The sequence below is a fragment of the Apis cerana genome, linkage group LG5, assembly GCF_029169275.1.
Source record: "Apis cerana isolate GH-2021 linkage group LG5, AcerK_1.0, whole genome shotgun sequence".
Lineage (NCBI taxonomy): Eukaryota > Metazoa > Arthropoda > Insecta > Hymenoptera > Apidae > Apis > Apis cerana.
Window position 1 is genome coordinate 8,960,470 of NC_083856.1, and position 14,886 is coordinate 8,975,355.

Consider the following 14,886-nt stretch of genomic DNA (forward strand, 5'->3'; position numbering starts at 1 on the left):
CGTGCGGTATAATACATGCACGTGACACACACGGTGCACTGTGACCGACCTCCTCTCTCTCTCTCTCTCTTCGCTTCTGTATCGCGAGCGTGACCACTGCCACGACCACGACCGCAACTGTCGATCGTCGAGAGGTCAATGTTAATTTCGAATTAATTTTGCGTGGGAGGTGAGAAGGATCGCGGTCGATTCCACGACCAGCGATCAACGACGATCGAAGCGATCGCTTCTATTTCCGTCCAAGAGCGTAAAACGATTATATTTCGAGAGTAATAACAATGTTTATCGTGGCGCGAAGGAATCTCGAGCAAAAAAAAAAAAAAAAAGAAAAAAAGAGAAATATAAACGCGTATATCTCGTTGAATGGTAATTAAATTATCGGGCAGATTTTAATTTTCTTTTTTTTCATTCGTTCGAATTTTGAATGGAATAAATTTAAATTGGATCGGATAACCGATCTAATCTATCGGATTGATCGTATTTCGGTGGTTCTGAATCGTTTTCGCGTGTATTTTAATCGGCGGAACTCGTTGCGGGTCGAAAGGGGAAATCGAAAAGCGGCACGAAAAACAGAAGCGATAGCCGCGAGAATATTTCGCTTTTTTTCTTCTTTTTTTTTATCGCATTCGCTCGGTGATTTTTGAAAAGTGTATCGATATCCATCACGTTAAATTTATAATATAAAAAATTCGTGGCTCGAGTATCTAAAATTAATTCTCCCGTCGCTCGATAATTATGACAATGATCGATTCTAAATTTGAAAACTTTGCTTACTTCCAATTACCACCCTAAAAAGATATTTAGATATTTTAATCCGTATATATCGTTCGAAATAATTTCCTTCTCGCCTCCGTCGAATTCCTGACGAGGTAAATTTTCATTTCGGGCAGAGCGACAAGTATCCGAGTTCCCGAGTCTGGCGAAACTTGAAGCTTGACGCGAAAGTCGAGGCACGCAAGTTCCTCGCCGCTGAATTATCGATACAAGTTTGGTAAAGGCGTCGAGTTTCGTTTCCGTGGATGGGCAAGATACGGGCAAGTTGTATAGGCCGGCTTCGTTTACGAGGATCGATCGATGCAGGACAAAATAGCGAGGGCGAAGCAATCGGCCCGCCGCTGACACACCTGACAGGTAATACCGGACGGCGAAACTTATTGGTAAATCCGATCGAATTGTAAATCAAGTCTCGTACCGGGAAACGTCTCTATTAGATCGGCGCGAGAGGCGCCTTCCGAGACGTCGAACGTTTTCGACGGGCTCGCGTGTCCCCGCGTTGAACACACGCTCTCTCTCCCTCCCTCCCTCTCCTCGTGCTCAACCCGATTCACGTTCGCGATCGAATCAAAACGCCAATCGTGGCTCGCCTGCCCGTGGCGCAAAGTCGGCACGTACGCGTCATCCCGCAACGCCATCGCGATTTATACACCAAGGGAAATGCTTTCGCCTATTTTTTATTTTCCACAATCCCCATCCATCCCCTGCCAACAACCTCCTATGCCGCGCATCTCGGCCATTCATTCGATGCGTATTAAACTGTCGTCCGTCGAGGGTCCATGCGCCAGCAGCCAACCCCCGAAACGAGCTGGAACGAATCTCGTCGTGTGGAACGCATCTTTCAGCTCGAACCATGGCAAGGAATATAAAACAGCCCCGTTATTACCATTTCGAGACACGCTTTTGAAAAATTTCAAACCCGCCGCACCCGAAACCGCTCGCTACGCTCCGCTTTACATTCCTCCTTTGTCCCCCGTTACCGATTCCGCACGGTTGGACATTTTTTCGAGAATGAAATTTCCATCGATCGAGCTAACCGTAGTTACCGAGGCGCCAAACTTCTGATAACCGATAATATATCGATGGAGAGAGAGAGAGAGAGAGCTCGCGTCACCTACAAACGGTCCGCAAACTGGCAGCTTGTTGCCAGCTCCACTCCCCCGCGATGCTTCGCCATTGGAAACTTGCCGTTTCGAAATCTCTGGATCGTTATTGTAATCGTCGTTTCCCACGAATTAGACTCGCAAGCGCAACTTGGACGTAATCTAAACTTGGCCGACAACCTACTCCCCCCGTTGATCCGCGTAATTCTCGAGGAGAGGCTGCGTGCCCTTGGATGACGGCCGTCACGGAATATTGAATAGCGACAAGTGAAGCTTGATCCAATGCACCGAACTAATAATAATTCGGCGTAATTTCGATTATCGATAACCAACCTTGATACGCGCATCACTTTAACGTAAAGCCTCCAATCTGGCCCTTTTTTACTATCCCGATGTCGATAAACGAGCTCGTTTTCCATTTCCTCCTCTCCTTCGCCCCTTCCGTTTCATTTTTCTCCTTTTTTCTTATTTTTCTTTTTTCTCTGCTACGGATAATTGCGAATATTTCCTGCCCCTCTCTTCCACCTCTCGTTCACCGCTCCACTTCCCCCTTGTTTCAACGATCGCGAAAAATTCCAATCTAAATATAAAATATCATTTATCACAGCCACGCAACGAGACGTATTCCCCGCTATAAGAGAATCCATTTTCTCGATAAATCGTATCGTCAGTCGCGATTCTCTAACTCTAACTCAAAGCAGCGGCGAGTGAACAACTTTGTCTCTCTCTCTCTCTTTCCCTAAACGATTCATCGTTATTTCGGTTAACGGGCGGAGTGGACCGAGTAAAACAGCGGCCGGAAGAGAAAAGACGAAAGTTCAAGACAGGGACGGAAGCGTTTCCTGAGAATGTCGAAACTCCTATCCGGAGGGGGAGGGTTGTGTGCACGGTCTGACGTTGCCTGGCGTGTATAGCCTCCTCGGTCGTCGTCCTCGGATGTCCCAAAGGATGCGCGCGGTTGCACACAGCATCCAACTCTGTTTCGCGCGGGCACGGTGTTTCGCAACTCGGCAAACAATGTTCGTTTGATTATCCGGAAGTTAAGTGCATTAACCGTCGAAACACGGCTCGCCGGGCCAAGAGACGGTCGGGCCATCGTGTCGCGAAACTTGAATTTTCATTCGACGATGACGAGGGGAAAGTTTTCGTTTCCATACGGACGCGCATTTCGTCGCCAAAGCGAGGCCAGGCCGAGCGGCGTGTAGCGGCGATTAAATTACAAGGAGGGGAAGGGGCTGGTCGCTGTTGATCATAACCGAGGCGGAAGTGGGCATCGCCCGGTTCATTCGATTGCGGAAACAGGAGGAGAGGCGAGCTACCATTCTTAATTAACGGAAACAGCCGCGCAGAATAACCGAGGAACGAAGTGGAGCATTCGAGATTATTCGAGGCCCTCCACCTCCTCGTCGTTCCGTTCGCTCGGCTCTTGTTTGGACGACGCGACGACGGAGGAGCAACGCGACGGGTTCGAGGTTCGAGGATTCGGATAACGAGTTAAATACGCTCCGGTTATACGGCCGATAATCGTCCCGACAAGATGCACTCGACCACCCGTTTCCCAACCCGTGCTCCACAGCATTCCACGGAGATCGTCGAGTTTCGGGTGATGGGAATGCGACACGTAATATCGATTCGCAAGCCTGTCCGTTATGCAAGCGCGATTTCTAGCCACCGCGCTGCCTCGATTCCGCCGCCCATTCCCTCGCCTCGCCTCCGAGAGACCGTTATCGACTGTTCCCTCCTCTTCAGGAGGAATGCATAATTTAAATGTCCCGCGTCCCAGTTTCCCCCTCTTTCAGGGAATCGCGCTGATTGCTACGCCTCGATCCTGTGAATCGCAGACGCCCTTCGTACTTTCGAATCGGCGGCGGACGTCATCCACTTCCGGGGGAGAGAAAGTTGGAAGCGAGGTTCGCGTTGAAATCGTCATCGTCCAATCTGCCATTCGCCGCCATTAGAAATTAAAGGAAAACTATCTCGAAGCAAGGCTGCGATTTGATCCTATCCCCCCCGAGGATCTTCGAATCCTTCTCGTCGATCGGATGCGCAATTAAGTCGAACAGGAATTCTTCGATGGGAGCACGAGAGACTGTCTTATCCACGACGATTGAAAGAAACGATCTCGTTCTCCTCAACACGAATTCGACGAGAATATTCTCGTTGCATGTAGATAATAACGGATCTAACGACTCGACTGAATTACGTTCAGCGTATTTTCGCCTCGATTCCGCGACGTGGCCAAAAATATTCGACTGTTCGAGGCATCCCCTCCCTCCATTGAAATTGTAGCAAACAGGAGCGAATGTATTTATCGATTTCTCGAACTGTTTGCATCCCGTATAGAAGAGTGGAGGAGGAGGAGCGTTGTAAAAACGTAACGAGAATTGCGGCCGACAATAGTTATCGAACGATGAATCGTTCCAGGACACCTTGCACACATGGGCCCCACGAGGACGCAGCCTGGATTCTCCCTGGAACTACGGTCAACCGTAAAGTCAGTTAGGTAAGCCGCGCCTTTAACAATGGGAAGCCACGCGCCATATGCGGCTCCACATGCTGCGCGTGTCGTTGTCCCTGCCTCCACTTTCCAGCCCCCACGCACCCTGCCCTACCCACGAGTAGGGTTACGTTTCTCGAGGGTGTCTGCCCTTTTTTCTATTTCTCTCTTTTCTTTTTTATGCGCGCCATCAAGGGTGGCTGGCGCATAATGAAGATCGTGCCAGTAGGTCACGTTGTCCGCCACGTGATTCATGACTTATCGTGACCCGTGATCGACCATTACGTGCCCCGAAATCGAACGCGAGGCTTTTCCTTTCCCGATAACACTTTCATCGTTAACTCTTTCACGTAACCAATACATCTTCCATTCTTTCAACCGCTAATCGTTCGCCGATCTTTCCTCCTCCGATCGAAATTCAATGATTCTCGACAACCGCGTTACGCGTCGCAGTGCGTGATATATCGTACCTCGTATACGATCTCGTGGAACTGGTCTCCCTTCCTTATCGAATACGTTGCGTTCACACGCGTGTTATATCTCGCCACGAGTCGGTAAATTCACGAAGGGGAAGGGTTTCTCGCGCAGAGATCGGTCGTCTCGATCTCTTTGTCGATGTCGTCGGTCAAGGAACGGTCGTGCCCTTCCTCCCTTCCCCCTTTCTAAAGTATCGTGGGTCGACAGAAGGGTGGACGATCTCCGCGGCGGGATCGAAATCGCGTTGGGGCCGAGCTAAACCTAGCCGATGTATTCATAGGGCGAGAAGGGGGGCGGCAGTGTAGCGCGGCCAAGTGTCGCGGTGTAGGGATCGTTGAGGGATGGGGCTGTTGTGTCGCAGCACAACACCTATACACAACGATATCTCCCGCGCATGATAAATCTCCCGTCGCGGTTCGACCGCCTCTATCGTATCGCCGTAGCTATTTTAATATTTTAAAGTTCTACCCTAAATGCGCAGTATATCAAAACTTCTATCATAAATTACTCGCTCGTCTCTCCTCCCCCTATCTCCCCGCGTCCCTATTCTATTCTCTTTGCCCCCTCTCGTCTCGCACACGCACTTGCCTTTCGATCCGCGCACGTGGAAAATAAACGGCCGATGCCGCCGAATTTCGCGTTTCGAACCTTCGTTGCTCCCTCTCCCCCCATCATTGCTCGCCTCTCTGATTAATAACACTCGAGAAAGGGGATTCCATCGTATCTCTGCCTCGTACGAATCGTTGGGATTCCATCGGACACGATACTCGACACTTTTCTATTAACCGATTACCGACACGACGATACGGCAGAAATCGGGTCAATTCTCCTCGTTTTTTTTCTTATTCGATCAGCGTGTGCAGCGACAACAACAATACGCGTCCACTCGTTTCTTGCCACCGCCGATTATCCGCCACGCCCAATTTATTGTCCCCGTTTCGTTTCGCTTTCGCCGATATCGCGATCAAACCCATTGTGCCGCAATGCGCAATTACGAGCGATATTACGGTGAAGAAATATCGGGGCGGAGGACGTTGCTGCAACGTTAATTAGGAAAACCAACTTTAATTACCTCTCTTCTCCCGAAGAATCTCTGAAGGAACGTTCCTAAGAAACGGTGACTGCCTCTTTCCCTTGTTTCCTTGTTACTTGGCATTCGATTATTTGAACCATCGCGTCTCCGGCAATAATTACAATACATCTCGGGAAACGGGAATAAATTATCCGGCCGAGTAATCCAAGAGGGCGACGTGTAAGAAGTTGGTTTGAAAAATTGGCTGGTCGTTGGAGGGATAGCGTTTGCCACGGGTCGAGTTTTACGAGCGTTAAAATTAAAGGAGGCCCGGGCTGCTTTCGCGCATACGAAATCGCTTATCGCGAAGCAGCGGCCGTGAAAAGCAACGTAAAAAAAGGGGGAGAGGGATAGGGGTGGGCGAAGGGTCGAAGGGAGCGGAGAAATGAAATGGAGGCGATAGGTACTACTCTGCATTACCTGAAGGGGGCGAGTATTAAAGGGGATAAAACAATACTCCAAGTTTCGGAGCTGCAGAGTCCATTATTGCCGCCAAAACTTTGGTGTAACTGGAGCTGTTCAGGTTTTGGGATGAGGGCTCTACTGGGCCTCCAGAAACAGAGAGAAAGAGAACGGCTCGAGATCTACGTTGCATTACGGCATCCTCGAATCGTTCCTACTTTTATTGGGAACTTAATACCCTTCTATTTACCCCGACGGACGGATGGAGTGGGCCAAAATGGATGATCGATCCATCGGGTTATTCGGATCGCTAAGCGTACGCCTCGCCGGTTCACAAACTCCGTCGACAACTCCGTCGAGAATTGCGGGCATACGAAACGAAGTACCGTACGCCAAAGGCACGTGTAATGAGCGCGAGGTGAAATCGATTATCGAGCGCGTACGAGATGGGAAGAAATCGATCCACGGCTCGCCGAGATATAATATCGGGCGAAGCCACGATACGTGCGAAGTATCGCGATAGCGGGAAGGAAGATTAGTAAAAGTAATTTCTCCAACGTTGATACCCGTTTCCAAAAGAGGCGTTAAAGAGAGTTATTATCGTCCCTACCCTCCCCAGAAGGAGATAGAGAATCGAGATTCGGGATAGCATCGCTCGATGGCTGCCCTCCCTCTTTCGAGGACGACCCCGACTGGTTTCTTGCGAGGCCGTTAAAAGGAGGCAGAAACACCTTTTAATTCCCTGCGAGACGCGCGTTATATTTTATCCGGGGGTGTTGTCGCTATCAATACCGGCGGGGTTCCTTCTCAACCTTTACCCTCTTCACAATCAACCCTTATCTCGCCCTCCACGTTTCCTCGCTCTCTTATTCCCCTTTTTCCTTCCGCTTTCTCCCCCCCTCCCGCGTCTTCTCTCCATCTTTCCAACAGTCTGTTTAATTTAAATAACTTTAAAAAGTCTCTTCCGGCCCCTCTCCCTCTCTCCCCCTCCCCCAAACCCGCAGGTATCAGATTTCCGTCGCACGTCGTTTCGTTTCCTCGTCCTCTCCCCGCCCTTCGCCGCACCTGTCTCGACCCCTCCGCGGTTTTATCCCTCCGCCACGGATTCTTCTTTGTCTCCTTCCTCGCCGCCCGCCTTTTACGTTTCTCCCGGGTTTCCCACTTGCAGACCTTTATTCCCTTATTTTAATCTAAAATAATTCCACGGATAATGACTTCATCTCGCCAACGCGTCTTTTCACGTTAATCCTCGCGAGGAAGAAAGGGAGAGCGGAGGCGGGGCAAGCCTGCCTCGCGATGAAAATAATACCGAATTTGTCCCGCTTTGTTGTGCGCGTCGCGTTAATATTCGATTCAAGATGTCGCGGTTCAAGTGTCCTCCCGGGGACCATCGGGGCGAGGTGGTATCGAGGCGGTCTTTGAATATGAAATTCCGTGAAAATGAATTTAAGAGATAAAATCCTCGGTCGAGTTTCGAATTCGGAATTATTATTCCGAAGAGAGAGAATGGGAGGTCGCTTAATAGATTATTCACCGAGTACTAACTATTCGGCGGCGAAACTATTCGGTTCGTGTCGCGAATTTTCGGGGAAAGAAGGAAAGGAGGGAGGGATAAAGGTTGGAAAATTCGAATCGATCGTCGAAATTGATCGAACACGCGTAGGAATACGGTCGAGCGCGATATCGATCCTGCTTCCCTTCTCCCCTGTCGGTAGTCCTCGTGATCGGGCTTGACGAGAAGTTCATCGTCGAAACGATGGAAAGCACAAAGTACATCCGAGGAAAATTGCATTCCTTCGAGTTCCCTTCCTGAGAATCCGGCGAACGCCATCGTCGAAACGCTTTCTCCACGCCTCGCTGCTCGCGCTTTTCCGCCAACAGTCGAACCAACATTCGAGAACGCCTCCGAGACTTTCCACTTTTCCCCGTATCCTCGAGGAATGCGGAGGAGAAGATCCGAGTTAAAAGCCACTTCTCGCTTACGTTATCTTTAATTAACTGTAACGCGAAAGAAGCGATTCCTTTACACGCGATATTTACACCCATCCATCGCCGATTCGACTCGGATACGAATTAATTCTTCCCCAACCCTTGAATGGATAATGGAATAATGGTTCGCCGTCGCCGGTTTCAACTAACCATTCCACCAGCTTCGTCCCTCCTCGTATTAAACGTGCTCAACGAGCGTACGAATCGCAAAACGGCTATCTTTCCTGGCCGCAAAAGCTCGGAAAATGAGACACACGAGCCACTGGCATCGCGCCGGATGCGGCGGCGCTTATCGATCCTCGGGCTAATTGCATTGTCGAAGAAGGGGCACGCGAAATTATTGCTAATGACATCGCTCGGCATTTTCGTCAACGAGATTCACGCCAATTCTCGTTAAAATAAATCGTATCGCGAGAAAAACGCGGCGGGATTGCATTCACGTACGTGTACACATATACGTGCATCCACCGGAGGAATTCTCCACGGTTTCAACCGGTCGAATCGAATCGCGTTATCCGTTACGCGGGTGTTCGATTTAGAAACGATTCCTGTGGGAAAATTGAACCGATCGAGAGTGGCGTTGGCAACGACGCGCGACTCTGTAACGCGCAGAGGGCAACTTTCGAGGCCGATTTAACAAATTTTGCGGCCAGGTAGTCGAACGGATCCACTTCGTTCCGCCGTATCGCGTGCAAAACATTCCACCGTCGATCTTATATAGCACACATATATATATATATCGGCATCGTGATTTTCGTTGCCCTGTAATTCGGCCCGAGCCCACCAAATTTTGATATTCGCCGTTTCATTATTATCGTGATATCGTGATATCGAGCGTGAAGCGTGGAAAAGTGTGTGGCTCGAAGGATCGGATCTCGGTTCCCGGGTCACGGGCCGAGCAAAGGGTTCAAAGAATAACTTGGGCCGGAGGTGTTTGAGACTTGGAACGGAAGAATCGATCAAACGCGGCTGTGGAACGAATAAAGGCAACGCTAGAGGCTGCCCTTGGCCCTTTGCTCGCCGTGCGGAGAGAAACATCAAGGAGAGACATTCCCTGTGATCTGGCACGGCAAAGGTCGATAAATGGAGCGGGGTGAAAGTCGGATCATCGTGAAACTCGAGAAGGATAAATAGGGGAACGGGGAGGGTATGCTTGTCTGCCCGTAATTAGAGACTGCTCGTAGAATGCACAAAAGCAAATTTGCCAGTTATTAATGCCAGTTATTAATTTGTAAATTTAACAATAAAATCTCATGTACAACTCGATGCTATTTCGAATCGTGATTTCCGCGTCGCGATTTGATAAAAATTGTCAACGAGGATTTGAAATTTACTCGGGAAGAAGATTAACGGAGATAATGAAAAAAGTGGCAAGGCGTGAAAACGCGAAACTCGTCTCGACGGTAAACAAGGGAGGGAGTAGAGAAATTCGGAACGCGGAGTTTGATGAATCGAAAGAGGCAGACGAAGAGATAGGAGAGTGAGCAAGAGCACACAGTGGCAGTTAGCCTACTATCTATCGTGTTTATGGTAATTCGGGCCATCCCGTTGACCCAAGAGTAGCATGCATATACATCAGCCTCCCTCACTTTGACGCCGATCCATCCAGTCACTCTCCGGCAACCAGACTCACTTGCACCCTCTCTATTCTCTCCAGAGACCAAACAGTACCCTGGCACGCCCATGTCTACCCCGTGCAACCTTTACCCTTCTCCCTTTTCTTCCCTCCCTCTCCATCCTCTTCCCTTTTCGCTATATACCGTCCACTCTTTCCACTTCTCCGCGCCGCTCTTTTCTTCGCCTCTCTCGAATGCGACACGCCGGATAGCCACGCAATTTGATTGGCGGCCAATGCTTCTATTGGCCGAATAAAGGCCACGCGGAACAAAGAGGGTCGCATACTCTGAAAGATTTCAACGTTTTTTCGCGAGGGAGAGGAGAGAAAGAGAGAGAGACTTTTTTCATCGTCGAGATCCTGTCACCGAGAAATGTAGATAGGGAAATTTTCAAAGATTCGTCGGAGGTATTGGCAAAAAGCGAAATTCGAGGAAATCGGTCGTATAATGGCAAGGGGGTCTCGACGATAGATGAAGGTTCAAGAGCGGATTCTCATTGGAAAGTCATGGTCTTTATGGATGAATACGAAATGCCAAGTATTTTCCTCCACGTCGAAAGACGCGATGGTAACTCTCCCCATTCACGTCCACGGCGGATTCGAGGGGAAAGAAAGAAATCGATTTCGACTTTCGTTTTGCTTTCGTCGATGCGTTATTATTCGCGGATGGTTCGCCATTTGTCGCGTGACGTTATATCACGCAAACGGTGTATCGCTTCGATCCGCGCGTTTTTCCACGATTATACGGGCTTACGTCGCGATTTTACACGATCAATCGCGTTCTGGAACGTGGAATAATCGCTACACTCGTAATATCGAATTTATCCTCATTTCGTACGTGTTATTCGTTAATTCTTCGCGGAGGGACAAGAGTTTTGTTCCACGAAAAATTTCAAAGGGTACGCATTGCGAATCGAGTGTATAAAATTTCATTATCGCGAAATAGTTGTTAAACGATCAAACATTTTGATACCTCTATCATCAAAAGTTTCCCTCACGCTCTGCACGCGTATCCATTCTATTCTCCGCATTTCGCAATCTGCTACGTTTATACGTTTCGAAGTTCAACTTTACACCTCTCACTTTTAATACACCCTTGGGCGCGTGCTGATATTAGCCACCAAAATTTGTTATGCCGACAACTACCGGTCGTTCTACGGTTTATTGCACATTTTAGTGCTTTTGATTAGGGAGAGGGGCTCGAAATATTCAACAGCAATGTGCCTTTCATTCCGATAAACGTAATTGATGACACTCTATAAAAACTAATCTGATATGCTTTATTTGACTTTTTTTTTTTAAATAAATTTTGCAAAATCTTCTCAAGCATGTAGAGAAAAAAATATATATGTTTAATGCCAATTTACCAACAGAAATGAGACGACTAGCGAATGAATTTTGAATTTAAATATTCCTTGTCGAAATCCTATTCTTCTTGATATGTTATTTTATTTTCGGAAAATATCAGATTTTCGTCTAGAATAAATCTCGACATTTTTTTTTCTTTTCGTGCACAAAAATCAAGATACTGTTCCACTGGTAAATCAAATGAAAAGCAAGAAACGCGTTCGCCTCGTAGGATCGTAATGTTACGTAACCTAATACAAATAATACTTTTGGTTGGAAAAAGCTCGGAACAAACAGCTCGGATACGGAGCGTAAGAATTTTTCAGTTCGCGGTGCATGGAATTCAGACCGCGAAGAAAGATCGCGGGGGGAAGGATGAAATCGTGGAAATTGGTTGGTCAAAAAGCGTTTCTTCCAGGAAAGTAGGTGGCATGCCAGAGGTTGGCATGGCAAAAGTTTCCAACCGCGGTGCAAGATACTTTAAAGTATCTTGCAGAGGTCGTGGAAGAAAGACAAAGACAAAGAAAGTGGCGCGTGAGCTCGTTCATCGCGGGACGACACAGTTGTTCTCGTTAACGAGAAAATTAATTGTTTGCGACTTTTTATCAAGAGCATCGTTCTCCGGCCAACGAAAAGAAACCTACTTTTACCCGTTATTCGCTCGCCAAGCGTGAAATAAGACGAGGAATCGCGTGAAATCTCGCGAAATTCGCGCCGGCGAAATGACGAAATCGCGTGTTCCACGCGAAACGATATCCGTTCTTCTATCTTTGGATTTTCCAGTGGCGCGAGCCTCTCGAAACGAACTTGCAAAAACAAAAGGTTCCTTTGCAAGTCGTTAACCTTTCTTTTTTTTTTCTTTCTCTCTCTTTTTTTGCCACCGCGAGAGGATCTAACGCGCAAGGAACGCAACGCTCGTGGAACGTCAAAGAGATTCTAGAGTTGAACCAAAACGCAGGAAGGCGTGAAATGGCAAGAGCAATCGCGTTAGAAGGGATGTCGACCGATCTAACGTCACGCGTGAATTTGTCGGGGCTGCTTGTCGCGAGACTTAATCCTCGGATAAGCTGATTGGAGAACAGTGCGGAAGATGCGTCCATCTCCGCATTGAAACGGTATTATCAAGATTGACCGGCGGAACAGGAGAGCGAGCGTGTCTTCATTCATGAAACACGAGGTGGAAAATAAATTAACACACTACCAACACGCCGCCAACGTCCGGAATTTCGACGAGTCTTTTGCCTCGATGGTGTAGAACAAACAATTAAACGACGGCTTCCTGAATAATTCAACGTTTCCCGATAATCACGTTTAAGAGCGTAAAGTCTGCGCGTCGACGAGTCGCGCGAGTAGCAGCTGGGCATCGCGCGGTTCCCACTCTTGAATAATTGCGCGGCTGTAAAATTCGCGTGCTTCGAATCCACTTCAACGACAAAGGTTGAAAAAAGCGACCTAACCCTAGCCGAGATCTCCTTCCACGAACGCGCGGCGTCGCTTTTTAATTGCACCCTCTTCCTGCGCGACCAAAATCGCAAAAAAAGTCCACTTTGGCCCTTGCGCCAAACAGGGTAAACAGAGAGGCGAGGGATACGAAGAGGGGGAGAAAATGGACGAGGTAAGAGACAGCGAGGTCGAAGCGTAGCGTTCTGAATGAAAGGGGGAGGAAGAGAAAGAAGAAAGGGTTGGAGAGAGAGATGGGGAGAGATCGCGGTCGATGGTGGTCGTGACCGAGGTCGAGCCAAAATGCAAAGCCGGTAATCTGATTTGGCGGCTCGCAGAAGGCAGTGTAGCCTCTAGCCCGGTAGCTTTAGTCCGATGGTATGCGGATTCCCGTCAATTATACATTATAAACAGTCATAAATATGCAAATTCCACGACGGCGCGGGAGACCAGGGGAGAGTTACGTTCGCGTGCGTGAGCGAAAGCATGGTTGCGCGATTCCGAGCCTGCGAATATCTCCCACGCGGATTTGCACCTTCCCCTTACGACAGACAAACGCAATCTCCACCCATTTTACGGCGCAATTGCGCAAGGGATTAATTTTCCACACCTCGCACTGGTCTCCCTTTAATACCTTTCAAATTGACCAAACTCCTCCTCACTTCTCGCGTTAGTTTTGTTTACGACTAACACACACGTACTTATTATCGTTAGTTATTGCCTTTCAAGTTTCGTTAATTTTGTTCAGATTTATATATCAGTATGATCATTTTTTTGACTCTCCGCTGACAGTGGAATTAAGGAAAATCGGTATTTTAAATTTGCATGCATGGATAAGGTTTAAACAACTATACGATATATAGCGAAATTAATGGATTATTGGAATCCTCTAACCTCTAAATATTGCACGCACGTGAACGCATTCACTTTTTCGTTTTCCGATTACATATACGAATTACATGTAAGGTGTATTAGCTTTCTTGCCGAGAGTAATTGCTATCGTATGCTTATGTATGTAATTTGTAAGGATCTAATCGAATCTCAGATTGCTCTTTTAAAAAAATGTACTATAATTATACGATTACAGATTTCATTTATTCGATCCAATATAATCGAAACGTATTGCAATTTTACGTAGGATCGATCTTACGTAAATCTATTTATTTTGAGAATTTTAATCATTTTGTTGAGAATTGAAAAATTTAAAAATAACTTGTTCGTGGAAAAAGAGAAAATTTTTGTCAAATTAAGAAAAAAATTGATCGTTTGAATTTAAACGTTATACATACGGGTCATAGAAATATCATGAACAGAATATTTTCATGCAAATTAGTTCTCTTGTATTCATCCTATAGCTTTTCTTACGAGCACAGAAATTTCATGACGAACGGTCGTTAACCAGCGAAAACAATTTCTACGTACGATAAAACGTATCGACGCGGAATCATGGGAATTCATGGCCAGTTTCAGCCAGTTTACCGATTCAAGATCAGTGCATTGGCGCAAGTTGTGTTGCACGTTGCGGCCCATTGCACTGAATGCAGTTCGTGCTGATGTACACGAACACGAGTTTGCAGTGGATAATGCGAAACACTCGAATTACATGCCACGAATGGATCCATTACCTGCGCTCGTTTTCGTGTACATCGAACAGAGGATGAAAGTCTAGTGGCAAATATCACAACGATCACGCAATCGTTGACTTTCCACCTAGTATTTACCACCGAAATTATGTTCAATGTAATATCGCTAGTTTTATCAGGCGCATGGTTAATATCACGTATATATATGTAATATTTATTCATTTCGCACCATAATTATTGATTTCGTACGTAAATTAAACGCCAAAATTCCATAATTATCAACGATGACGCCATTTGCATCATAAAATGGCGCCATGATAATTTAGAATAAAGAAGTTATCAAACTCACCCAAATATGGACGTTACTTCATATTCCATCGCATCACGCTGTGCACAGTGTTCACAGGATATCCTCGATCCATCTTATTTGTCAATCAATCAATTTTATTTGCGTATCACACACATTTTTTCACTCGCGAGATCACTACGCAGTTACACGTGCACGAACGAAAGAACTTTACCGTTAAACTAATCGTTAATTATAGTGTCGAGAGGTGGCGCAAATTCCGAAGATATTTGCGACTCTT

At 47.2% G+C, this 14,886-nt stretch overlaps 1 protein-coding gene across 4 annotated transcripts in view; it reads right to left on the minus strand.

The window, feature by feature from the left end:
• The window catches only part of LOC107994315 (uncharacterized), a 210,543-nt gene that overhangs the window by 141,899 nt on the left and 53,758 nt on the right, over nt 1–14,886 (minus strand). Inside the window, exon 1 of one of the 4 annotated variants that reach the window (XM_062074915.1) lies at nt 14,649–14,830. The exons of 2 other annotated variants lie outside the window; for them this stretch is intronic. In XM_062074915.1, coding sequence (XP_061930899.1) covers nt 14,649–14,677 — 29 coding nt within the window. In that variant the 5' untranslated portion in view covers nt 14,678–14,830. Of the gene's footprint in view, nt 1–14,648; nt 14,831–14,886 lie in introns of those variants that run through there. One more of the 4 variants, XM_062074917.1, reaches the window with a different exon arrangement.